General features: G+C 37.8%; 2 protein-coding genes across 4 annotated transcripts; both read left to right on the top strand.

The window, feature by feature from the left end:
* Nucleotides 1-6: 6 nt before the first annotated feature.
* Nucleotides 7-11216, top strand: LOC145229036 (GRIP and coiled-coil domain-containing protein 1-like). Of its 3 annotated transcripts, none has more exons than XM_080094287.1 (15): nucleotides 7-76; nucleotides 679-844; nucleotides 936-1006; nucleotides 1340-1470; nucleotides 1973-2036; nucleotides 2644-2801; nucleotides 3361-3542; nucleotides 4008-4231; nucleotides 4658-4755; nucleotides 5216-5389; nucleotides 7394-7593; nucleotides 8048-8156; nucleotides 8571-8707; nucleotides 9358-9423; nucleotides 9603-11216. In XM_080094287.1, exons 4-15 carry the CDS (start codon nucleotides 1396-1398, stop codon nucleotides 9760-9762), a joined length of 1647 nt encoding a protein of 548 aa, XP_079950413.1. In that variant the 5' UTR covers nucleotides 7-76; nucleotides 679-844; nucleotides 936-1006; nucleotides 1340-1395; the 3' UTR covers nucleotides 9763-11216. The 3 variants fall into 3 exon arrangements, with proteins under 3 accessions (XP_079950413.1, XP_079950414.1, XP_079950415.1); XM_080094288.1 differs by having other exon boundaries at nucleotides 928-1006; XM_080094289.1 differs by lacking the exon at nucleotides 2644-2801 and having other exon boundaries at nucleotides 679-1006.
* A 4450-nt stretch (nucleotides 11217-15666) lies between these two features.
* LOC145230092 (uncharacterized) lies at nucleotides 15667-24952 on the top strand. The gene is made up of 4 exons (XM_080095467.1): nucleotides 15667-15995; nucleotides 16216-16306; nucleotides 19993-20106; nucleotides 20247-24952. Exons 3-4 carry the CDS (start codon nucleotides 20013-20015, stop codon nucleotides 23969-23971), a joined length of 3819 nt encoding a protein of 1272 aa, XP_079951593.1. The 5' UTR covers nucleotides 15667-15995; nucleotides 16216-16306; nucleotides 19993-20012; the 3' UTR covers nucleotides 23972-24952.
* Nucleotides 24953-26898: the final 1946 nt, after the last annotated feature.

Genomic DNA, 26898 nt, shown 5'->3' with positions numbered 1-26898 from the left:
CAATCCTTTCCTTGCTAAGTCATTTGCTTTGTGGAGTTGGTGGCGTGCGGAGGTGGAAGGCTGGCGGTGTTATAAGGTGAGTGTCAATGTATTTGTTCTTCCTAAATAACTGTTGGATATTACTGATACACATTGACACTTGTATTAGGAAAGTGTTAAAATTTGTTACAAAGGAAATTAAAGCAAGTTCATTAGGGCAAGTGTTACAGTTATGTACTACTTAACTACTACTAGCTACGGTACCGGTAGTTCATAAATTTTGTGTATGCCGATATTTACAAACATTGAATAAAATTAATCAGTTCTTATGCACATTAAAGAAGAAAGATTAAACTATCCATCAACTCAGTGATATTAATTTAAAGTTAACTTAACATATTTAACGTTAAGTGTTGTTTAAACTGGCAAACAATGTTTAACTTGGCTGTCAACTACAAAACCAAGTCACTAAAGCGTTAACTGTACGTGGCAAGTTTATCCACGCACGCTTTTCTGTGACGTAACAAAAACGCTTTTTTCGAAGGCGCTGATTTAGAACATCGCGTCTCGTGTGCTTTTTGCCTGCAGAGGTGTTGCTGGCTTCGGGTGCAAAGAAACCTTTGTTGTTTTTCAATGATACAATACTTTCCTTAAAACGTAGTACTGATGTCGTATATATAATGTGCTTTTTATTGACAGATTCAAATCACCTCGTCTGCCGAACGATTTCGTTCAACTCAATTCTCATCCATCAACCAACGTTCCTCAACTTCAAATATTTACTTGTATGTAAACATAGGAGTCTGTCGTGGGTCAACCGGGTTTGCGGAACTGTTAGGCCTAACTTATGTTAACTGGCGCTAGGGTGAGTGACCTATTCTTTGCCGAGGAGGATCCGTAAAAGGAAGTCTTTCTTGGTCAAAGAATGGTCGATTTAAAATGTTTTAGTTCAGCAGAAACGAAGATTTGTTGTCTACAGTTGAAAAACAAAAAGATCAAACTTCACGTTATGAAAGTCAACTAAGAGGTAAAAAAGTTGGATTTTTGTTTTGCTGTGTAAATTTCAGATAAACTTAATGTGGTCAATATGTTTTACGTCTTAATAAAAACCCAAAACTGATTTGACAAGACACCTATGAAGTTTTTTACGACTAAGTTTTACACCAAAAAGTAAAACACAGAAAATCATACAGTTTGTTATAGTTCGAAAACTCAATGACACAATGTTAGCTTTATGATGACATTCTAACCAAGTTAAAAAAGCTATTTCTTTTTACGAAATATATTTCAAAATGCAACTTGACAATATCAATTCCCTTTTTAATGTTTTCTGTACATTGTCAATATGATTTTTTCGCAGATATTGTGCAAGCTTACAAAAGTTAGCAAAATGAAAAAGATGCTATTGAAGTTGGGATGAAAGCTTTGACTTCGACTGCCGCGAAAAGTTCAGAGAGATTGAAAAAGTCACAAAATGACAAGACGCAGCGGGTAGTTAATGTTTTGTATAGTTTTTGTAATGATGTAACATGCAATACAGCAGAAAAAGTGTTTGAAATTGTGACTTTACTCATAAAAAGCTTTTTTTTCATGATTGTTAAAACTGCTATGGACATTCTTTATCTTGTACTATGTAAGCACCAGCATCAGATATGTTTTACACTATTATGTAAACCTTTCACCAAAATAAAGTAACTATTTACTTAGTTTAGCTTGTACAGTGAACCATGGTTAATTCAGATCCATTTGGACTAAAAAAATTGATCCGGATTAACCGATGTCGATTAGTTCAAGCCTTACCACATTACAATTTTGTTCCTCGAGTTTTGTGTGAAATCTGGATTAACAGAATATGTTTTACGGAGCGTTTACTGTATTTAAAGATGTAGTCAACCTGTAGTTGCAAAGGCTGACAGTTATATTTCGCCTTTTTAGCTTTTATTGAACACGATAGAAGTTTTGAAAAACAGATAATTGTGCTTTTATTATACAGAGCTCAAATGATGAAGGATCTGGAAGTGAAGATCAAAGCAATGCAGAATCCAGCAGCGAACAAGGTACATGGTTTCTATGGTAAAATTGTGAATTTGTGCTTTTTTCAAGTAACTGTGGTGCAGTGGTTCCCAACCTTAATCAACAAAATCCTGATTTAATAATTTAAAACGTTTTCATTCCTCCCCCATAGACTACATAGTAAATGCTAAACTATACAAAGATCATTTGAAAGCGGATATTTTATCCACTTCACAGGTTATATCTAGTGGTGCGATTCATTTTTTTTGTCAGCCAGTTCTATCACAAAAGTCATACTTTTCAGTCGGATTTCAAAAATCGGTGTATCAGATAATATTCAAACGTCCATTGACAGTAACTAGTAATGCTAACCAGTTCGCTGATCTCATAAAATTTTGTGAGATGGATCTATAGAACCTGTGCGAACCAGCTGAATCCCACCACAGGTTACTTTTTCAGAGGTGTAGTGTCTATTTATAAACCACATGAATAAATTGAAGTAAATTCCTCCCCTCAAGCTAAAAAAATCCACTGCTTTAGTGCATCACTTGAAATGGATTTCTAGGTTTAACAAGCAAGCTTTTTGCTTATGCTAAAACACCACTGCCAGCTTTAGCGTGTTTTCTAACTCTTTATTTTTTTATGTTTCAGCTGACGATGAAAGTTCTCATGTTGAAGAAAAAAATGCAGATTCTCAAATCCAGCATCTCAGATCACAAATCTTCACACTAACTACATCATTGTCAACTGTCACTAAAGAAAAAGTAAAGATTGTGGCAACATACCAAGCTGATAAGAAAAACCTGAAGGTTAAAGTCATTGTATGTTGTATAGTATATGTTACTGCTAATAGATAAACGTTATAAAAGCCACAGAATAGGAACAAAAATACAATTTATTCTTGTATTTCATTATCTAGCAGACACTTAGGCTAAAAGATAAACATACATTCTATACAGGGGCGAGTCCTGAAGCATTCATGCAGATCAGCAATCTTAGCATAACTATTAATGAACCATACTACACCACGCCTCTAGGGGGGTTTAAATCCTTTGCGGACTGGATTTTCCCGCTCAATGCCTTGATATCCTTGGGAGACCTGACATAACACCTTCAATGGCCTAAACAGACACTTTTATCAGTTGCATATGCTTTAAAATAACTTTTTGCAAAAGTACTTATTACACCTTGAGTTTACTGTTTTCTGCCTTCGCACCACTAATAATGGCTCAGAATTTCGTTGGAACAAACTAATAAATTGATTTTTTGATGTGCTGATGCAATTCTTGATGCATTTACAACAACATATTAAAAATTTATTACATCTATGTAAAAAATTCTAATACAGCATTTTTTTTGTTTTTGTAGCTTGAACACAAACGGCAGCTGGAGTTAGAGCGGCACCATGTGGAAGAGGTGGAGATGAGAGAAAGACAAATTGCAAAGAACGAGGAAGAGCGAGTGGCCGACCTTAAAAACCGACTCGTGCAAATTTCAAACAAACTTGGAATGTACGACGGATCAAGACAGAAGGACCAACTCTCGATACAGTAAGTTCAGCAATTGGTAAAATTTTTGAGTTGATCCAACGCGACTGATCAATTGTTAAATTTGTTTGGTGTTTGCAATTCAAGTGTCCCTGCTTTTGTTTTTTAAAGGTTGAGTTGTTTGCATTAAAAAACAGTGAAAAGTGTCATAGGAAATTACACTTTCAAGTTTGTACCATTGATAATACGCTTTAAAAATCAGGTATTCCTATGGCAACACAACTAATCTATTTAAAATGCGAAACTTGTTGGATGTTCGCTATTAAACTGTTCTTGCCTTTATCTATTATAGTGGATCAACTTTTGCATTTAAAAACATTAATTGCCAGAAGAAACCTAAAATAAACTACAATCAAAAATTGACTAGTTTGAAAATAGTATTGAATAGCTTTATGTACATTGGGCAGTAGACATCCCTCTCAACGAATTATTATGCCCACCTAAAACATTTGCTGTTAAAAATCACAGAAAACTGAAAGACAGAATATCACAACTGGGTGTGGAAAACACCTTGTTATGGAAACAGCTCGATGCATTTAAACTAAGCAAGAAGGAAGATATGAGTTTGTCATCGTTAAAATCCAAACTGGAAGAAGCTCTGGATATTGATGGATTGAAAGAGCAACTTGTGAGATATCAACAACTTCTGAAAGAGGCGGCAGCAAAAAGCAACGAACCAGTTGATCTCACAGGTTAATAACAAGATTGGATTCTCAATTGTGGTCATAATATAGAGCAGTGGTTCTGATTCTTATACGGAAATCATGCCACCTGGCAACTTTCTTTATCGCTGCGTACCACCTAACCTAACCTCTGTTTGAAAAAATAGACACATGAATATGCCCATTTTCTTACCCTGACTAGTATAAGAATGAATAATTTTTAAAACTTTTAAAAGCAAGAAACCAAACTTTATTCTTGTGTTTAACTTCATCAATAAACAAATAATAAACTTCCCAAAGAAACAAGGAATTATAAACTCTAAACGTTACAATATACCAAGAACAATTTTTTAATGAAAGTGAAATTATCTTTTTGGCAATAAATGATGACTTGATCTATAAAGTAATATTAATTTTCCACGAACCCAATTTTGTAATCACACATCATCACTTTAGATGTAGTGATGTCGTTTCAATCTGAGGATTACCAAAAACTTTATCTTGAATCTCAACAAGAATTGCTTCAACTTAAGGAGGAATTTGAAAGATACAAGGTGAATTACGACTTAAGTTTTAATAAGTTCAATTTTATTGGTCCCTGAGCATGGAACATGGTTCCCTATTAGGAAGCAACCATGTACTGTATCAGTTTTTTAAGGCTTTTCTTTTGCTGAAGGAGGACATATATTATTTTCCATCATACTTTTTTGGTTGTTTCACCCATTTAGTCAACAAAAACTTTCCCATTTAGTCAAAAAACACTTTCCCATATAGTTAACAAAAAAACAAAAAAGATTCAAACTTTTTCAAATTTACAAAATTTTTAGATATTTACACAAAGTTTATCCTTCTTAACTTCAACCTCGGCTGACCCAGTGATTTACCCACAGGCTCCCAAAACATGTAACTTTAAAAATGGCCATACTTGTTGATGCAAATGCATAATCTACGATTGAAAGGCCAATTTGTGAATAGCTGATATGTTGGATTTGTTTTACATAAACATGATTTTAGACAAGAGCTCAGAACGTCCTGAAGAACATGAAGGGAGGCCACTCCTTATCCGGAGGAGGAGCTGGATGCAACAGAGAGCAGGAGGAGCTGAAGAGACAACTCCAGGAGGCGAGGGAGCGACATTTTCATCTCCGAGCCACTTGTGATGATGCGCAAGAAAAGTCGGCCCAACTTGTAAGTTCGATTGAGTTTTAAATAATACAAATTTTCTGGCAATTGTATTTATATACAGGTCGTCTTCATCAGGGTAAATGTCACTGAATGCGCGTAGTACATTCACGATAAACAAAGGAAAAAAGATTTAAACGCAAGCACGTCACAACGCAAGGAAAACACAGCACGATAACGAATTGTGCCTCTGATCTGTGAGCAGGTGCCTGTAGCACGCTGAAAACATTGCGTTTATTTCGCATCGCACCAAACTAGTGTTTTTCAACCTTTTTTGAGCCACGAAACATGTATAAAATTTTTTATCTATAATAATAATACCGTATTGCGAACATAGGCGCCGACTTTAATTTTTTCCCGGGTGTGCCATATTATATGACGTCATGAAATAGCAAATTCATTTCATGTCGCTACATATGGTTAGACTACGTTACAACTTGCAGTATATAAGATTTCACAACGTAATTCCACCACCAGGCCCTTATGCTATTGTTGCAATTCAATACATGTTTGTGCGCAGCAATACATGTTTGTGCGCGTTGCACATTACCAAAAATGGGAACCACTTGCCGAAATTACGGGGAGGCGGAACAATTAGGATAAAAAAGATTTAGCTCAGACGTCACCTTACGTCACAAATTACTATAATGTCTAACATTTATTTTGTATGTAATAAATATTACTAAAATGCTTTGTTTTTACGCAACTCAGCACACATACTTCTGGCCTAGTCATCGCAAAAATCATTTCATACGCTTTTAAGTCGCTTGTTTCGTTTACAACGTGTCGCCTATTTAACCCAGTGAGTTGTATGTGACGCATTATTAACTTTAAAGTTTGGTGTACTTCAAACGATGTCTTAAACTGCAAGAAACTTTCGACAAGCTAACAAGTTAATTTTGTAAATGTACGTTTGTGAAGTAACATTAAGCGTTGTTGTTTTTTCGGTTGAAACTTGACAGTCGTTGTCCTTGCGGCAGAGGCAGTCAGAACAAATAGTGAGCTGTATTCTCATAATTTAGTTCACAAACGCAAAACTTTTTTTGTCACGTGGTTGTTGACGTATAACCCGAGGCTGCGGTGTTTTCCCTCCTCCCGTAAGCAAGCGCCAATACATACCTGTGTTGTGCTTTTTGCCACCGTATTTGTTTAATTTCCATGCTTCTTGAAGACGTTAAAATTGTCACAATTGTAATGAATGCAAACAATTCATAGGTTGTAAAACAATAAACGCGATTGAAATCAATTGTGTATGTCACGTATTGGTTCGTATCAGAATAATTTTCACAAAGCATATAACGCATGACTAACAATGGTCCGATTTTCGGGTATGCGGCATACCCGAGGATTTCGTCCGGCCTGGCATACCCGGCATACCCGTGTTCGGCGCCAATGATTGCGAAACCACAAACGAAATTTTAGAAATATGCAATAAAGTAAACAAGCTCACGCTCAGCTACTGTAGTGTGTAGCAACATGCCCACCCAAATACATTCTTTTTATTGCACAACAAAAAATAAAGTAAATAACGATAGAATATCAAACTGGTAATATTTGATAATTATTTGAAAGAAAAGCTTATTACCCCCGGTGTTCCAAAAAAATAATTAAGCTAATAATTTTCTTGCGGAACTACTAACGGATACCGGTTAAAGATTACTGCACTGAACAATCACCAAGACGGAAATAGCTGCGCAACGTTGTAACGTTATGGAGCGCTAAAGAGTGAAGGGCACAATTGGTGGATTATGATTATACGCGCTGCAGCTACACCGTATTACGAGGCGGTATGTGACTGGGGGTCACAAAACAGTGGAATATTTTTCCTGTTTCAATGGCATGTTTATCAATCTTGTGGCAAACTATCTACAAAAATCACATTTTGTAATCATTGGTAGTGACTGAAGAGCAAAAAACATTTTTCGTCAAATTTTAACCTCAGTTTAGTTTTGTATGAGTGCCTTATACTAGATGTCACATGTAAGTCTCATAGTGCATTTTTTTGTGAAGGTGGTTGAACATCAGAGGGAGCTGGAGAAGCTGGCTGCCGTCCACAGGGCTGAGCTAGAGAGTCAACAGGAGAAACACAATCGTCGAATCACTGAAGTGGAACGCGAGATCCGATCACAACGTGAACGGACGGTTGCAATGTTGGCTGATAAAGACAAAGAGATTAAACATCTTAAAGCTTATACTTCGGCCTTCAGTAGGTAGGTTGCTTTCTTTGTGGCTTCCAAAAGCAAACCCACACTTTGCTTTCTTTCCTTTAAAACCTCTTTCTTGGAGTGTTTTTGATAGATTTGTATGAAGGCCTGATACTTGGCCCCTGATTAACCCTGTTTTTTACAAAATAAAACAAAGCCCGAACCCGATAGTTGATAAAAATGCGGCAACATTCATGCCGAGTCCAAAGTTTGTCCCGATTTACGTTCGAAGAGAAATATACGAAGTAACGTAAACAGTAAAAAGTGCTGAGATATATTTTTCGTGAACACAAAACCTTTCACAGACTCATAACTTATAATTTCGTGATTTAGTTGCGGACTCACAAAACCTTTCACAGACTCATTTAAGCCCTTTGAGTTTTGGACATGAATAAGCAAACAGAAAACCACACAGTGATTTTATTCATTCTTGTTTAAATATCTGTTCTTTTTATTTCAGTGAATACCAGACAGTCGGTCACGTGCCTGAGTACGTACCACGTCGGTCAAGCGGAACGGATGACGTACAAGATCCGACTGAAGAATCGGTGTCGGAAATTATGAACAAAGTAAGATTTCTATGTGAAACCTTAAAAGGAATTTCACACAATTGGAAAAATGTTAGGAAAGAAATGGTTTTGTATCGTTACACTTTCAGGGGAACGTATGACACAGACATGAAATTTAGCTTAATCAAAAACTAAATTGCCATAGAGGCGGCCGTTGGAGAAATAAGCACCTGGAAGGACCAAAAGCCAAAAGATTGTACACTTTTGGCATAATTGTCAGGATTACAATTTCTCAAACCTTTGATTATCGAGCTTTCAGTACAAAACATTCTTTTGTATGCCTAGTGGTATTAGAAAATAAAAAAGAACAAATTAGGATCTGGCTGAAAGAACATGGGAATTCTGGCAGTTTTGTACCGTAGTCTGCTCATGGTTAATTCACATGAAACATATTTCTAATACAACAACTATCAGGGTTCCATCAACGATTCGAACATGATCCATTATGTGGAGCAGCTTGCGAGGAAAGACGTCACAATCAACAGTATCAGACGTCACAAGAAGCAACTTGAACTTCAAATCAGACAACTTCAAGGGGCCGGTATCATGAAGTAGGTTTAATCCTAATATGCAGTGATTCTCAACCTTTTATACACCCATTACAGTTTTATTACCCGCTGTTCTGTTTATTGGACAGTAAGTAATGTTCTGTCAGTCATATGTATCAGCTTTTTTTCACTCTCTATGCACAGTGGTTCCTAAACTCTTCAAGCATGTAGTCGACAACAAACTAAACTTTTTTTCCGTGACACACTTTGCAGGGCAACATATCAAAGTTTAATAAAACATACTTGCAACTTTGTGTTGGTAAAACCGATTGTTTGTTTTTATAACCACTAAGAAACAGATCAGCTTCTAAACTTTATTATGCATGATCGCATTTCGTCATTTGGTCCTAAAACAGCATGGAATATTTCCATTTTTAAAATAACGTACATTTCGTGGCACAATCACTGCTCTAGGCACAGCACTCACCCCCTACGTTTAAACCGAATACTTTTGGACAGCGACTCTCAATTTAAAATTCATCACACAGTTCTCACACCTCTTGTAGTAGTTTTCTGAAAAGTAAGTATAATATTTCACAAGACTGGTGCTGGTTGATTGTTTTTGCACTTCTTGGGGGTCGTTTATTTTAGGTTAAGCACCCTCTTTATAATGTTTGTTTAAAAAACCTTAAAAAATGTATATTTTAATTCAGAGACGAGAAATATTCACAGGAGGTCGCCAAACTTAAGGAAGCCATGATGGAATACGAGCGGACAACGTGAGTAGCTTTATCCTCACCAATACTGTACAGTGTAATTGTTTCGCAGAGAATTAACAAGCTAACAAAATAACAGTTAAAAAACGCTTTTTTGTGCCAATACAAGATATGAGTCTCTACTTTAAATTTCCTTTGTAATGTTGTTTCTGCCACGTCATGTTATTCTATTCTCGCTTCAGATTACGCGAGAGCGCCAACATGGAATATCTCAAGAACATCCTCTTCCAATATCTCACCACTAGCGACGCCACAGCGCGCCAACGCATCCTCGTTGCCATAACAACCATCCTCCAGTTTAGCCCCGACGAATCGCGTCGCGCTGGTGTCAAGATGCGCTAGTGCGCATGCGCAAGCTGCAGCCACGTGACGTCGGTATCGTGACAGATAGCGCGTGATTGTTCGTTGATTATGACGTCATTAGCGGTGACGTAACGGTGTTATATAGAGGTTTAAACGGAGGGACCAGTTTTATCAAGAGGTGTGTGTATACAGGCCCTGCGCCCTTTGTATAAAAGTCAATGGCGAAATCATGAAGCGTTTGATGTGCAAACTGTCGCAAGCGCAATCATGGCAAAAAGTAGAAATATACTGTAGTAGCAAATGGTCAGTTGTGAATCATGGGTGCCATATTTAAAAAGTTTTATGACTCATTTTACCATTTGTTGTATCACTCCTCAAGACTCTTTAAGACAATAAGCCTTGTTTAATCCCGACCCGTTTAGAACAAAAATTATGGAAAAGTTAGTATTTCTTGGTGTAGCAAATTATCGGTTTTAATTCACGGGTGTCATATTAAATTTTTAAGTGGTTTTACGAATCATTTGGCTGTTTGTTTTGTATCGCTGTTTAGGACTTTCAAACATCAGCAAAAGTATTATGTAAACTCTGTTTCAAACTAACACAACTTTTATGGAACTTTTAGAAGCAAACTTTGAATTTTTAAATAATCCGGAAAAAGCTGAGTAAATACAAAAACAATTCGCCAAGCTTTTATATGCGATTATGCTGCGTGTGTATTTCTACACAAGTGTGCCGTTTATTGGGGATGGGCCGAGCCGAGCCAGAACCCGAGTACTCGGTACCGAGCATCGCTGTTTTGATGCTCGGTGCTCGGCCGAGCAGTTGCACAAACTGACCCGAGCGTTAAATTTGCATATTCATGCCCTGCTAACATATGTAACTAGTGTTCTAAAGGGTGTCTATAAACTACAACGAATGATTTTTCAAATGCACTAGATGGTGGAAAACGCGTACTTGACGTAAGAGGCCTTGTAGAGCAAAAACGTAGAAAGGGGATTTTTTGTGACGTCATAATGCACCGAGAGATGCTCGGAAAGAGAGATGCTCGGTGCTCGACCAAACAGAACATTTGCAGTTTTGGCCCATCCCCACCGTTTATTGTTGTAATCAAAACTCAAATGCCAGAAGACACGCAATAAGTGATTGTGTATTTCAAGTGCTACAAAATCATGCACTAAACTTTCCAATCAAAATATTCTCTATCAAATATTTAAGCTATTTCTGCCAGACATATAATATCAAGTTTAAAGAGCTCTTCTGGCAAATGTATCAATACAATTGGCAGAAGGGCTCTATGTTCAGTAACTAACAATCTTTATCTCGTACGCAATTCGTATTTGGTCTATTTTATCCGAATCCATCCTGATTCCGCAATATTAATATTGGTAATATTTGTTGATAATCTCTGTTGGTTGAAAGTTTTGACATTTTGTTGTTTTTATTGTGTTTTCTATCTCGCTTTGCATTGTGCAATAAACTGTGTAACGAAGCAAGTTTCGGTGTTCAGCACTGCAGCATTGTAAGAAAATCAAAAAAATAATTTTAAGAAGCCCAGCACAGGTTTAGTTTCATATGTGGATAATATAAAACTCCGGTTTTGGTTACCTATTGCCAAAAAACATTCGCCGATATTGTTAAATCAATTAGTTGCGTCTGTCTGCTGAACTATGACATCACAGTTACAATCAATCAAAAGCAAAACTGGCACTGTCTTTGTTCTAAAACAGTAGTTCCCAAACTTTTTCATATTTTTTTCAAAACGGTCCCTTTGCCATTTTTTCAAAGGGCTCGCGGTCCTTAAGCCTAAATGTGTATTTCATAAAAACGAAAGTTGATTGCAGGATTTTAGCCAGTTATGCAAAATTGCGCATAACAATCATCCAAAGACAGGATGTGACATCACAAACAGGACAAAAACATTACGATTATGCGCGAACAATTGTATTTTTGTTAGTTGTCATTTAATAAAGGTCATTGTTTAGCAATGGAGACAGTCGATTCTCAATGCTACTTTGATTTAAACTTATTTAGTGGCACAAACTGACGCCAAATAAGATTATAGAATTACTTCAACCGCTTCGCGGTCCCCCAAAAATTGCCTCACGGACCCCTAAAGGACCGCGGACCCCAGTTTGGGAACCGCTGTTCTAAAATAACATTAAGCAAAAATGTTCGATATTTGAAATTGAACAACTATTTGATGGGAATAATAATTAAATTGTTTTGCAGAAACGTTTCAGGGGTGATTCAATGATTGTTAACTAGTTTTATGTTTTAGTAACTGTTATCTTTATATCATTAGAACTAAATGATTTGCATTTTGGTAGGAGTTCGTTTGCTAACTAGTTATGTATTTGACTTTTGAACTAATTAATTTGTAAAAGGTTATTTCACCCAGGGTTGCCAGGTGGCCGAAAATTCGGACAAAAAACGATAAATTGGCCTAATTTCACATGCTGTGTCCGACGCCTAAAAATCATTAGGACATTTAGTTTTTTGTCCTAATATGTCCGAATTTTGCTATATGTCCGAAAATCCCATTTTTTTAAGGTTGCAAACCTTTTTTACGACAAAACGTGGCTTAAAACTGCAACTTGTTTTGGTTAGTGCCTTGTTTATGACGTCAAACACATAATTCTGCCAGTGAATGTCTGGCCATTGTTGTGTACAATGCAAACGAAACATTTTTTAACGTTGCTAAATCAATGATAAACGCTAGAGCAGTGGTTCTTAACCTTTTTTCCTTGCTGCACCCCTTTCAAATCACCAACCAATTTTCGCACCCCCTTTCAAATCACTAACCAATTTTCGCTCCCCCTTTTGTAATTCCCTAAATAGAATAGACCTAACCAACCGTAATGATTCCCCCTAGGAACAGTTCTCGCACCCCAGGTTAAAAACCCCTGCGCTAGAGCAACGTGTTGCAATTGCCGACTAAATATTATTTTAAACATGTCGTTTTTTTGTCAAACATAGGAAGTTTGTTATGTTTTACGTCCACCACTTTGTATTTTTGTAAAACTCGCTCTTATGAGTGTGGGGAACGTAAGCGCACAAAAATGGCTGTTGACACCTCGAAATTGATACCTTATTTGCAATTATACGCTCTAGTTTTTTTTTGTCCTAAAATGTCCGATTTTTTGGCAAATGTTGTCCGAATCCAGTCCACACCGCCTGGCAACCCTGATTTCACCAGCCAGATAACACATCTGAGCTGTTTCTGGAATGCTAGAGGCGTTTTTGTTCAGCGATGGAAAAGCGCTGTCCTGCTGATTGCTTACAGCGTTGTAGTAAAGCAGGCAGTTGACATTTTAGGTGTTCAAGTTGCACAGTTTGTTTTGATGATGATAAAAATGTTGACAGGTACACTGTGCACTGTGGGTTAGACAGAAATGAGGCTAATTGGTTAAAGTTACCATTTGTAACTACATGGATTTAAAGCTAAGATTTTGATAAAAATATGTCTAGTACAGTTAAGTAAACTCATGAAGAAACACTACAACTGCAAATCAAAGTGGAAAAGTGCACAATGCAAATGACCTGGTCAGTAGATCAAGCACAACGTTGGAAATGTGGATTAATTGATAGGAAGACAAATGATAACCCGGAAATACAAAAGGGTAGGTCCTCATTAACCAGGTTTGTAAAAAAATCCCTATTTTTGTCATAGGTGCAAGTTTATAAATAAGGCTAATCGAAAAATTAACAGAAGATTAAAGTTGTTAATAAAAATACAAAATAAAATAAGATAGGTCTATCATAGAATGTATTGCATGTATGTGTTTTGCCATGTATATTTTCATACTTGCTTAATTTTAGGATTCAAGACTACTAATGTTAAATGACATCCAATCATAGACAATTGTTACGCCCATCAACTGGAAAGTGATTATTGGAGGTCTTGTCACAGGTTAGCGGATCAAAATCTAACTATAATATCGATGGCCTTTGTGCAAGAACTCTTTTAAGTCAGGCCAGGCTTTTCCGGTAATTTTCTGACTTAAGTAAAAAGTTGACAGATTCGGTCCAGAACTCAAACCATTTTGCTTATAATGGGCTTTTTTATACCCAACTTTAAGAATTTTGATTTAGGAAAAGCATGTGCTTTAGGGTGCAAAACGCTTATCCTGTCATTATGCGAGTAAAACGCTTTTAATCGCGAATCTTTTATGAGCGTAAGTTTTGCAGCGCGGCGTCAAGCAAGGAGATAATTAACAATTGCGTGAATTTTGCTCCCTGCATGCACAACGTGACAGTTTTAATCATTGAAATTCAATACGCGGGACTTTGTGGTTTGTTGTAACAATCCACGTTTTCGAAACTTATTCTTCTTATTTCCCGGTTCAAAACTCCTTTAAATCGTTATAAGCCCTGGCTGTTTTGGCATTAAAGTCAGAGTCTCCATTGCAGTGAAAGAGTCAGTTGTTTGGTCGAATCGGGAATTATGAGGAATTTGTTTATAGCGTGTGTGGGATTGTGGCATCACTTTGTCGCTTGTAAAAGTTGATCCCCTTTTAGTTAGGTAGTTTTAAGTTTTGTGCAGTTTACCATTGCTTTGAATAATTGAGTTTTGGCTGTGTATCTATTTTAGCCCGACTAGCCATAAGGATAATCTTTTTACACAATGTAGCAACGCATTCTCTGCTCAATCGTTGAAAAACGCCTCTATATCTGTAATGATTTCTCGTTATGAAAGCGTGCCAACAATAAAGTGACTCGTCTAATGGTTTTGCTTCCAGCTCTCAATATACGGACGCTTGAAAGTGCAGTTACCGACCTTCTATAACTTAAATGTCGCTTAAGCAATATAAGGGTAGTACAGTATATTTAAACTTTAAACCAGAATCTCCCAGCTGGTTGCTTGGAGGATAAAGATTATAATTTAAATTTGAATCTTATGCTTTGATGATTTAATAAATTTGAAAAATCTAAGTGATTGACAAGCTGCAGACAGTGCACACTGTTTCGACCTATAAGGTCTCATCAGTGCAGCTGGTGACGAGAGATCGGCCGTATTGGCTAGTGTAGCCATCCAACGGCACTCCAGTTTGTGGTGAGCAACAGTGTACAACCCCATGCATCACCGAGTCAGTGCGATGCCACAACTGGGCATACAGCACAGATGAAATCTCAGCTTATCATTTATTGGCTCTATGCTTTTACATTAAGTCATTGACGATTTAATAAACTTGAACCATTAATAAACGTGGTATCTAAGAACATGGCGCCGTAAATTCAATTCCCATGGCCTTTTACGTTGATCTGTAGGGTTTAGTATAATGCGGTTTGCTAGCGATCTTATAGCGTCGTGCAGGACGCTTTACACATTTGTAATTAGTCGCGATTGATAATGTTTTAACATTGCAGGTATTTCTGGCTTGGTAAAAATTTTAACGCTGATATAAGATATGTTTCACTAGGCGAAATAATCTCAACCTATACTTGGTTATATAAAGCGATTTGCCTAACAGATGCCAACGCCATGTGTAGAAGCCTGCACTGATAATCATACTGTATCACTGATAGCTCGCCAGGCAAATTGCTGATTGGCGTAAAGTTGCTTGAAACCCTAACGTCAAGCGCAGTGCTCCACATCCGGTGTGTCGCAAGATGAAGCCGGGGGTGCCGCAGTAAACCGTAAAATTGGGCAAGTGCAGGATCTTGGCCGAATAATGCAAGGCGCGGGAGGGTCCTGTGTTCAAACCACATGAAAAAACGATAAAACTTTCTTAGCCAGCAGATTTCTACTAAAAAAGAAAATCAGTAACTTTCGAACGCAGTTGTTGTCACTTTGTCAAATGATTTAAGTTTGTGTGATGCGACGTGTGTAAAGAAAACTTGCGACGTGTGTAAAGAAAAAAAGAATAATTGAGGAGAGCGATTTAAGTTTAAAGATTATTCCTGGCAAGCTGCAGTTTTATTTACTTGATTGCTTACAGCGTTGTAGTAAAGCAGGCAGTTGACATTTTAGGTGTTCAAGTTGCACAGTTTGTTTTGATGATGATAAAAATGTCGACAGTTACACTGTGCACTGTGGGTTAGACAGAAATGAGGCTAATTGGTTAAGTTACCGTTTCTAACTACATGGATTTAAAGCTAAGATTTTGATAAAAATATGTCTAGTACAGTTAAGTAAACTCATGAAGAAACACTACAACTGCAAATCAAAGTGGAAAAAGTTCCCAATACAAAATGTCCTGTTCAGTAGATCAAGCACAACGTTGGTGGATTAATTGATAGAAAGACAAATGATAACCCGGATATACAAAATGGTAGGTCCTCAGTAACCAGGTTTGTGAAAAAAATTCCATATTTTTGTGATAGATGCAAGTTTTTTATTCTGTTTTTTTTTTTAAATAAGGCTAATCGAAAAATTAACAGAAGATTAAAGTTGTTAATAAAAATACAAAATAAAAATAAGACAAGTCTATCATAGAATGTATTGCATGTATGTGTTTTGCCATGTATATTTTCATACTTGCTTAATTTTAGGATTCAAGACTACTAATGTTAAATGACATCCAATCATAGACAATTGTTACGCCCATCAACTGGAAAGTGATTATTGGAGGTCTTGTCACAGGTTAGCGGATCAAAATCTAAATATAATATCGATGGCCTTTGTGCAAGAACTCTTTTAAGTCAGGCCAGGTTTTTCCGGGAATTTTCTGACTTAAGTGAAAAGTTGACAGATTCGGTCCAGAACTCAAACCATTTTGCTTATAATGGGCTTATTTATACCTAACTTTAAGAATTTTGATTTAGGAAAAGCATTTGCATTAGGGTGCAAAACGCTTATCCTGTCATTATGCGAGTAAAATGCTTTTAATCGCGAATCTTTTATGAGCGGAAGGTTTGCAGCGCATCGATAAGCAAGGAGATAATTAACAATTGCGTGAATTTTGCTCCCTGCACAACGTGACAGTTTTGATCCTTGGAATTCAATACACGGGATTTGTGCGTCCGTGGATTGTGGATAAAGTTTCTTTATAGAATTTCCGTTTTGCTGTGTCTCATAATGCGGACAATGCTTAAACACTACAATGCGTTGCGAAACTCCATTAAGGCACTTTCACGAATAAAGTTCCATCAAGCGCATTTCGTGTATCCATGCTTTGTAGTTTGTTGTAACAATTCACGTTTTCGAAACTTATTCTTCTTATTTTCCCGGTTAAAAACCCCACAAATCATTATAAAAACCCTCACTGTTTTGGAGTTAAAGTCAGAGTCTCTATTGCAGTGAAAGAGTCAGTTGTTTGGTCGAATACAGGGATAATGCTGATGAATTTGTTTATAGCGTGTGTGGGATTGTGGCATCACTTTGTCGCTTGTAAAAGTAAACCCCTTTCAGTTAGGAAGGTCTTTTTAGGTTTGTGCAGTTTATCATTGCTTTAAATAATTTAGATTTGGTGTATCTGTTTGAACCCGACTAGCCGTAAGTTTAGCCTTTTTTACACAATGTAGCAACACATTCTCTGCTCAATCGTTGAAAAACGCTACTATATCTGTAATGATTTCTCGTTATGAAAGCGTACGAACAATAAAGTGACTTGTATATTGGTTTTGCTCCCTGAACTCGATATACAAACGGTTGAAAAAGCAGCTTTCATAACCTAAACGTCGCTTAAGCAGTTTCAGCAATATTAAGGGTAATACAGTATATTTAATTATAAACCAGAATCTCCCAGCTGATTGCTTGGTAGATGAAGACTGCATCTGACCTAATGTTTATTGATTCATTAGCTCATCTTAATGATTTAATAAATTTGAATCAATAATAAGGGTAGTATCTAGAACAGTGTTTCCCAAACTTTTTTGTACTAACGCCCACTTGCGCTTTCGATTTTTTTACAACGCCCCCCAGGTCCAACAATCATTGCCGATTTTTTTAAAAAGCCAACGTAGAGTTTGATGTCATTTTGTCATAAATTAAAATACACACAAAATGTTGATGTAAGCAATGTTTTTAATGCAAATGAACGCATTGCAAAACAATCGTTTCTCAGCAAGAAATGTCAAACACCGTATTAACAAAAATGTACAGGAATAAAAACAGAGGCATGAGTGAAGAACACTTTTTTTCTGTGATGCTGTGCTTAAATGCACACTTCGCTGCACATAAAAGCAAATATCTAATGAGATTGCTGAATTTGGTGTTTAGCGGCCAAGTCTTTTACTCTTGGTTCGATATTGCTAAGAAGGATTCTCAAATCTCCTCTTTTAGTGATTTCCAAACGGTTTCGTTGCTTTGTTAAAAGCTGAGTGACTGCACTAAAACCGCGCTCAGCCATATATAAGCTAGAAAGTAAAGTTTAATTTCTTTGTTTGAAAAATGAACGTTACATTGCCTGGGCTGAAAGCATTCTTTTGCTTAGCTGGATGTTGAATCTCCGATGCTCTGGGCAGTTTCATTAGTTCTTTTGTCAAAATTCAACTTACAACGGTTTTGACGTCACAATAATAATGCAATCATTACTCGTCATAGGGTGGAAAATGCCATTCACAAACCCGCCCAAAAAGGCGCAACCCGCAACTCATGAAAAAAGCAACTCGACGTCCAAAGTAGCCCGATTCGGCGACAAAAGCGCAACCTGGCAATTAGTTACTGCATAACCGTACCAACTTTGACTAAAATAAGACATTTTTACGCAAAAATCGTTTAATGACGTAATATACGCAACGATCGTTCACTATAGTTGACATGTTGGCTAGTGTTTTTGGATAAACAGTACACAGAATTGTATTTTAGTGTTATCTACACAGTACAGCTTTCATGATTTTTTTAGGACTTTATGTTATAAATAACGCCCCCTTCGAACGTTCGGCGCCCCTCAAATCAAAAAAGAAATCACAACGCCCCTTGCTACACACCACCGCCCGCCAGGGGGCGGTATCGCCCACGTTGGGAATCACTGATCTAGAAGCATGGCGCCGTTTATTCTATTCCCATTGCATTTTTGTTTATATGTAGGTTTTAGTAATGCGTTTGTTTCAACAAAGTGATATGTTGAAATAGGCTATTGCTGCCAGGCATACTGTATGAAGGCGTCTTGTATAGGACGTCGAAACGTCGATTATTTATAATAAAAACTGCTGGATGAGCAATACTTTGTTATAAAGTGATATGTTGTTTGTAGATTGAGGTCTGAATTGCTAAAAATAATATACCGCTGATAGATCACCAGGCAAATGGGGTGATTGGTGTTAAGTTGCACTTTTGAAAAATGTCGGTTGTTCCTTAACGTCAAGCGCAGTGCTCAACGACCGATGTATCGTAAGATGATGTTTGATTGTTCCGATTTTAGGTTGTTATAGAATTTAGACCAGTGGTTCTCAAACTGTGGTACGTCGAAACTTTTCAGGTCAGTGCAGCTGGTTACGAAAGGTAGGCCGATCAGTGCAGCTGGTTACGAAAGATAGGCCGTTTTGGCTAGTGTAGCCATCTAACGGCACTCCAGTTTGTTGGGAGCAACAGGGTAAAAACCCATTTCCTCACCTATTCTGTTCGGTGCCACAACTGGCCATACAGCACAGAGGAAACTTTACTTTGGGTCCCAAACAGTTGCTTGGCCATTGTGAAACAGTTTTCACAAACTGAAGTGCCGTTGGATGACATTAGCCAATACGGCCGATCTCTCGTCACCAGCTGCACTGATGAGACCTTATTGGTCGAAACAGTTTGCACTGTCTGCAGCTTATCATCTATTGTCTCGGGGGTGGGCAACATGCGGCCCTTGATTAAAGGTTGCGCGGCCCGCAGAGACACTTGGACTTCAAAAGTACTGGCAAACAAGGCCAATTATTACATATTTTTGAGCAGGTTAGTGCGCCTTGTGCTATTTTTCTGCAACCTGACAATATGCTGCGAGAATCAAATGCGAATTTTTCTTGTAGTAAAGCATTTTTGGTATGCAACGAAGTAAAATCACCTTGCGTTATAAAAAGGTGCGACCCGCGATCTAATTATCGCAGTTGTATTTGACCCCACAGTTACAAAGGTTGCCCACACCTGATTTAGGACATCTCCAAATATGGGTGTAGGCCCAAAAGTTTCTTTGCGGAATCTCTCGTGGTCTGCCGTTTTGAAGCATTTGAGTTTATTTAAATAAATTTGAATGGTTGGTTTTTTCTATACCACTGCTGTGATACAATCCGTATATCTGTAACTCAAGTTTGTGCCCACTGATCAATGATAGATACTTCATACGAAAATGATTTATGCTATCTAGATGCCTGAAAAAGTTTGATCCAAATGTTGTTTTCATTCAGAGTTGCATAGATAAACAACAATGTTGTGGTTATTGTTTCTATGGTTCGTGTTCGGATGCGCGGAAGGTGAATGTCCGGGTGAGGATTTCAGTCTTGCTCCTCGACTTTTCACAAGTAAGGATTGAAATATTGACAAATTAAACTTTTGTACCTAAATCCTTGTTTGTTTGAAAACATAATTGGTTAAAAATGGCGTAAAGTTTAGTAGACCTTGTTTTAGAACCACAAACGCAACTGACAAAACAACTTTACAGGACCTGAAAATCTTACGGTGTGCAAGGAACCGTATCGTGATCCCAACTGCACCTGTCCTTCTTCAATGTTCGAATGCGTTTGTCAAAAGTTCGGTCGGTGCGAACGCAAACCAGGATGCATTGAGATGTCGAAGGTACATAGCGGATGGGCTGAATGCGAGGATTGGAGCGACGAGTTTGGTGACATTTGTCCTGAAGGCAGATTTCGGTGTGATTGCTTTAACACCACTTGTAAAGGTGGATATGGTTGTTTAACTCAAAGCCTGCGATGTGATAGAAAAATCGATTGTCCAGACAGGAGTGATGAAGTCAATTGCTCTTGTCCAGCTGATAAATTTCAATGTAAATGTCACAAAACAGGCAAATGCACTTCCCGTAGTAGCTGCATCAAGAAAATAAAGCGATGTGATGGTAAGAATGACTGCGGTGACTGGAGCGATGAAGTTAATTGTACTTGTCCTGCTAACAGGTTTGAATGTTTTTGTTACCAAAGTAGAAACTGTACTTTTGCCAGAGGTTGTATAGGCCAAGGTGCCAAATGTAACGGAAAAAACGATTGTGGAGATTGGAGCGATGAAGTTAATTGTACTTGTCCAGCAACAAAGTTTAAATGTGATTGTTTCAAAACAAACAGCTGTAATCGCTTTAATTGCATTGGAAAATCGCGTTTTTGTAACGGGAATAATGAGTGCGGAGATTGGAGTGATGAACTTAATTGCACTTTTACTTGCAATCTTGATTATAACTTTGAATGCCCTTGTTACAAAACAAACAACTGTAGCTCTTCCATTAAGAAAGTTTGTATTAGTAGAAAGGCACAATGCAATGGAAGAAATGACTGTGGAGATTGGAGCGATGAAAAAGACTGCACCTATCCAACTGATAAGATCCAATGCTTGTGTCACAAAAACAAGAACTGTCCTGGTCAAGGTTTAGTTCCCAGTGTTACGCGATGTGATGGTTTAAAAAACTGCGAAGATTGGAGCGATGAGGTTAATTGCACTTGTCCAGCTGATAAATTTGAATGTGCGTGTGTTGGAACAAAACAATGTATTGGAAAAGAGGGAAGTTGTGTTGACCGATCTTTGTTGTGTGATGGAAATCGTGATTGTTTTGATGGAAGTGACGAGACACACCACACATGTAACTGCTCTGGAGTTTACGCAAGATGTCCGTGTGATCCTGGTAACAAACATTGCCCATCTACTGGCAGATGCATACCTTTTGACTGGATAGGTGACAACGTTAAAGATTGTTTCGATGGAAGTGACGAATTCTGCACATTCCATAACATCACATGTGGATCTTGCTCCATGCTTGCTATAACTTGTAAAGTTGAACAGCTTGCCAGGTATCTTGTACATTCAACAGTCCCAGCTGTGTGCAATTCAGTTGTTCAACGTTCATGCGCTGATAACATCAACAGTTGCGGAACAGAGAAAGTGATCTGTGTTACCGCCCAATGTAAAAATCCTTCTAATTTTTGTCACAACATGTTCGTTTGCAAAGATGAACAGCTGATGTTGAACGATTACTTTTGCGATGGAATTGTCAATTCGGTTCGCGTTTGCAATGACAAAAGCGACGAAAACAAAGGAGGATTCGGCTTCAAATGCTCTGGAACATCCAGACAAGATGTTTGTGTTTTGCCCCAAGCCAACGTTTACGATTCACAGGCTCAGTGTTCTGACAAATCTGATCGTTGTTTTGTTAATGGACAGTTCAAATGTTTTCAGTGCTTAGATAGAAAGTTGATCATATCACCCAAGCAAGTTTGTGACGGAATAGTGGACTGCCTTGATATTTCTGATGAATGTTTATGTCCAAATCAGAGTTTGTGTGACAAAATAAGAGGAGATTGTCCCAAAAATCAGATGCATTGTCACAATAGTTCCACTTGCATTTCCCAAGAAGAGACTTTGTGCAACATTAGTGTACAGTGTGTCGATCAAATTAACACTAAATATTGTTCCGTTTCGGATGAAGCACGACAAACCCAATGTTTACCAGAAAACGTTGACGGCCTCGGTCTTGACGAAATATTTAAGTGTGCAAAAACAGACAATGTGCGTTTGAGAACCAAGGTTAAGTGGGGCCTAAGTCAAGGATACAAAGCCCGATATTTGTTGGAATCAATATGTGACGGATCTACACGCGACAAACTTGGGCATTTTGGCGAAATAAATTGTCCAAATACGTTTTATTGTTTTTCCACTATTAGATTTAGTTTGAAAAGCACGGAGGTATGCGACGGAAAAGTTGACTGTTACGACGGTTCAGATGAATTTTCTGCTTTATGTCACAAAACTCGATATTATTGCAAAAGTGATTCGTGGATATCAATTGACAGAAAAACTCTTTGTGACGGAATTATTGATTGTGACAATGAATCTGATGAAAGCAGATGCCGCTGTGAAAAGAAAAGATTTTATTGCACAAACAAGGAGCCTTTGTCGATTGAATTGAAACTCGTGCAGAATGGAATTCAGGACTGTTCGGACGGAAGTGACGAATGTGTAAATCTGGCTGGTGATGCGTTTGCAGACGTCAACGAAATGATTTCAAATTCGTTTTATCGAGGTATTTTCTGGATAATGGGACTGTTAGCATTGGGAGGAAATTCATTTGTGTTTGTTGCAACTATCCGCGGCCTACAAAAAGCCAGAAAAGACCAAAACGTTTTTATAAACACCAGCGTTTTTATTCTGAATCTGAGTGTTTCTGATTTTCTAATGGGCATTTATCTGCTTGTTGTCATTGTGCAAGGAACTCGATTTTCTGGCTCGTATTGTTTGTTTGACAAGGAATGGAGATCAAGTAGCTTGTGTTCAGGACTTGGAGCGCTTGCAGTTTTGTCTTCAGAAGCTTCTGCCTTTACTATGACAACCATGACCACATTTCGCCTTGTATCAGCATTTAAACCATTTGTAATTCGAAGTGTTGATGTGAGAAGAGTTTTACTTGCTGAAGTGTTTTGCTGGATTTCATCTATTCTATTGGCAACCATTCCTTTGCTTAATGTTACTTCTGAATATTTTGTAACTGATGTTTGGTTTCCAAACTACTTCTTTGGAAGTGATTTTGTTTCAAGGAAAAACATGTCTCTACTTGCAGAAAGAATTACCAATGTGAAGCCTGAAAGCTGGAGCGAAGTAAAACAAGCAATCAAAACAGCCTTTCCGCGAAATACTGTTCAGGGAGAGTTTGGATATTATGGAGAAACAAGTGTCTGTATGCCACGTTTGTTTGCCAAAACCAGTGAGTTTGCTTGGGAATATTCAACATTCCTCATCACAATCAACTTTCTCATGTTCATCTACATGGTGGTTGCATATGTTCTTATCTACAAGCAGAGCAATAGCATGAAAGGGTCCAGGAGCACTGATGTCAGCTCCAAGATGCAGAAGAGAATTTCAAGGTTGATTTTGACCGACTTCTGTTGCTGGATTCCAATTTGTGTCATGGGATATTTGAGTGTTGGAGGAATCAAGATGCCACCAGATGCTTACGTGTTAAGTGCTTGTCTGTTGCTTCCAATCAACAGCGCCCTCAATCCCTTGCTTTACTCAAAGGCAGTTGAAGATCAATTGTCTAAAGCAAAGAAATTCGTTGGGGAAAAAATATCTTTACTGCGAGCATCCATAAATCGCTCATCGGATTTAGCAGTGAGATACAACGCCGAGATAAACCAAGAAGGCGACAGAGTGGTTGAAATCGTTAAATAAAGTTGACACTGACATTTAAATTCAATGTGTTTTTTGAAAATCAAAGTTGTTGAGAATATACCTTAAGAAAAAATATGGTGAAAATTTCGTTTGTTTTTCTGAAACGATAAAACAATTTTGTTTTTGTGTCACCTTACTAAAATTAACCGACTAAGCTGTACTTGATGTCACGTTATTGTTGTGTCCCTCATATGTGTCCATCAGTTTAATGGGTGTGCCCTTGCGTTAAGGGAACACAAGTGTGACTAGAAACAAAATCCTACTTTAAAGTTTCCAACTGTCGTTTCATGTTTTAGGCCCTAAAAACAAAACGTTTGTTGCCTTACTTATATTCATCCATTACAGTTGCAGCTTGTTAAGTTAACCATGTTCTTTTTTTGTTTTGGCTGCAGAATGTGCCGTGAACTAAGAAGTAGTTTATTCGGAATCCGCAACATGTGTTGGTTGTGAAACAGTGAGTTTAAGTGTGTGCTTCTTTTTATTGCCTATTCCAGCGGTTTTCAAACTTTTTTTGTTGCGACGCCCCTGGAAAAGTTTTCTTGACTTGCGACGCACCAGCAAATAAAAGTTAATCAGAAAGCTTTTTAATAAAGTTGTGTTTATTGATACAGTAACTAAAAGCCACGAAACGAATATTGTGCGACGCCCTTGGAAAATTGAAACGACGCACCAGGGCGTCGCGACGCACAGTTTGAGAACTACTGGCCTATTCAAATACCTTGCTATTAATACTCTGTAACGTAGTTACGCTAGTGGTTAAAATGACTTTTTTGTTATTAATTTGTACAATTTAATGGTTTTCCACCTTTTAATATACCTTGAAGAAAACGAACGCAATTTCTGCTTCAATTTTTCCATTTAAATGTTGTTTGGCAATTTTGTTTTGAGGAAGAGTTGTTAGGTGGATTTTTTGCCTTGTATTTCCTGCACAGAATATTTACATGTAATTTGTGAACCGAAAATTTGTTTGTATTCGTTTATTTATCGCATGCATATTTGGAATTTATTAAATGGATTAAGAAATGGAGAGTTTAACACTTGGGAAGCAACATATTACATCTAGGCTGTGTAATCACAAGCAAATGATTGTAGATACCATATACTCAGGGCTTAAGTACTAGTCAGCTTATTTACTTTATTACTTAAAGCTATTGCCTGGTTAAGTGATTTTCTATACCCTACATTTTGTTGATTAAAAAACGGCAACTTTAATGGAAAAAATCCTATGAAAGTTTACGATTGCACACTAAACCAGTTTGTCAACCCTGCATTTCGTGTTAGAAAGTTTTCGTGTTAGAAACAGTTGTTGCGCTGTCTTAATTATCGGAAGGCGTGACTCCATGCGCCTCCAGACATCACAGCAGGGGCGATCGCTTGTGTTCCCAAAACTGTCTTTAACGCGTCTTTCCTTGCGCTCAAACTCCAAGACGCCAGCAGCTATATAACGAACTCTTTTATTCTACAATATGGCCGAATGATGGCGCTCGGCAGCAGGGCGAGTACAAGATTCAAAAGGCGGTTTCTGCAAACAGGTTCAAATTAAGACAAGGCAAGAGACAGAATTTCAATGACATTACGCTTACCAAACTATTAAAGGACTGGACTCGTTTAAATGCAAGCGATCAGTAGAAGGTCTGAAAACACAGCATCTAATAACATCACATATACACATCACTTAATCACACTAGTGACGGACGGCAAACTTTAAGCAACAATAATCTTACCGGAATAACACAGTTCCGTTCAGAAAAACACATGGGTGGACGACGTCGGATTTCACGTCGGTCACTAAATGTACAAGTCACACATTGGACGGTGCAGTTTGTAACAGCATAACTTTCCTGTTCGTTTAAAAACAAACATAACTGACCAGTTAAAAACGCATGCAGACGCGGTAAGTTCCAGTCACTAATAAACACGAGGCAGCCCCGCTTACAAGACGTGACTTCGGTAAAACAATGCCAAGGTTGTGACAACATAAGCACCGATAGTGTGACAGACAATGTTCCAGGTGGCACAACATTGCGTCATACACAGAAATCAAGGCCACTGGCGGGAAAAATAAAAAACATAATAATATGTACAATGGCGATGTAACAACTGTTTTAAACGAACTATTTGCGTGTGCTGGTGACCTCAATGGGGTCACAAAACTATATGAGCTGTAGAGCACTGCAAAAGTTTATTGTTTCGGAAAGGAGCAAAACCGGCGAGATGACTTCAGGTGTTAGGAGTTTTATGTAGGTTCGACGACATATGTTTAAATAATCTGATTTCTCACACATATTCTGGCGGGCTTACGGGGTATTACTGACAGTGCGCAATGAATTTGGCTGGTAACAATATAATTGATACAATTAACTTTCTAAAATGAAACCAAACCGATTTTTTACTTTGGTTCGTCGTGTTTAGATTGACCCACTACTGGTACCAAACCCCCGGGTTTTCCCCGTGGCCCCAGGGGAATACCCGTGTTTGGAGTGGTCCCATTTTGGGAAAATTTCCTCCAAGAACTTTCCGTGATTGGAGCAAGAAGTACGGGAAGATAATGGGTGTGAGGCTTGGAAGAAACGAGGTGGTTGTGTTGAACGACTTTGAGACAATACAAGAGGTAGAAATTCAAAGAAAGTGTTTTAAGTAGTGATGCACCGAACAGACATAAAAGATTATTGCTGAACAGAATATTCAGCCACAAGACCTAAAATTTCAGCCGAATCTAATTCCCCTTTTCAGATGGCTGTTTTCAATTGAACCTTGTGTTGTTGATATAGGTGAATTCATTTACGATACTCCACAGCAACCTACAATATTTTAGCTAAACAAAACATAAATCACAGTACGCCAGGCCCATTGAAGGCGTGATACAAAATCAGCCGATCACCAAGCATTTAAAAATAGCAAGGCATATGCTCTAGTAAAATTTAGCC

This window comes from Phallusia mammillata, chromosome 5 (genome assembly GCF_965637545.1).
Source record: "Phallusia mammillata chromosome 5, kaPhaMamm4.hap1.1, whole genome shotgun sequence".
In the NCBI taxonomy this organism is placed as follows: domain Eukaryota; kingdom Metazoa; phylum Chordata; class Ascidiacea; order Phlebobranchia; family Ascidiidae; genus Phallusia; species Phallusia mammillata.
This window is presented reverse-complemented; position numbering and strand designations above follow the sequence as displayed.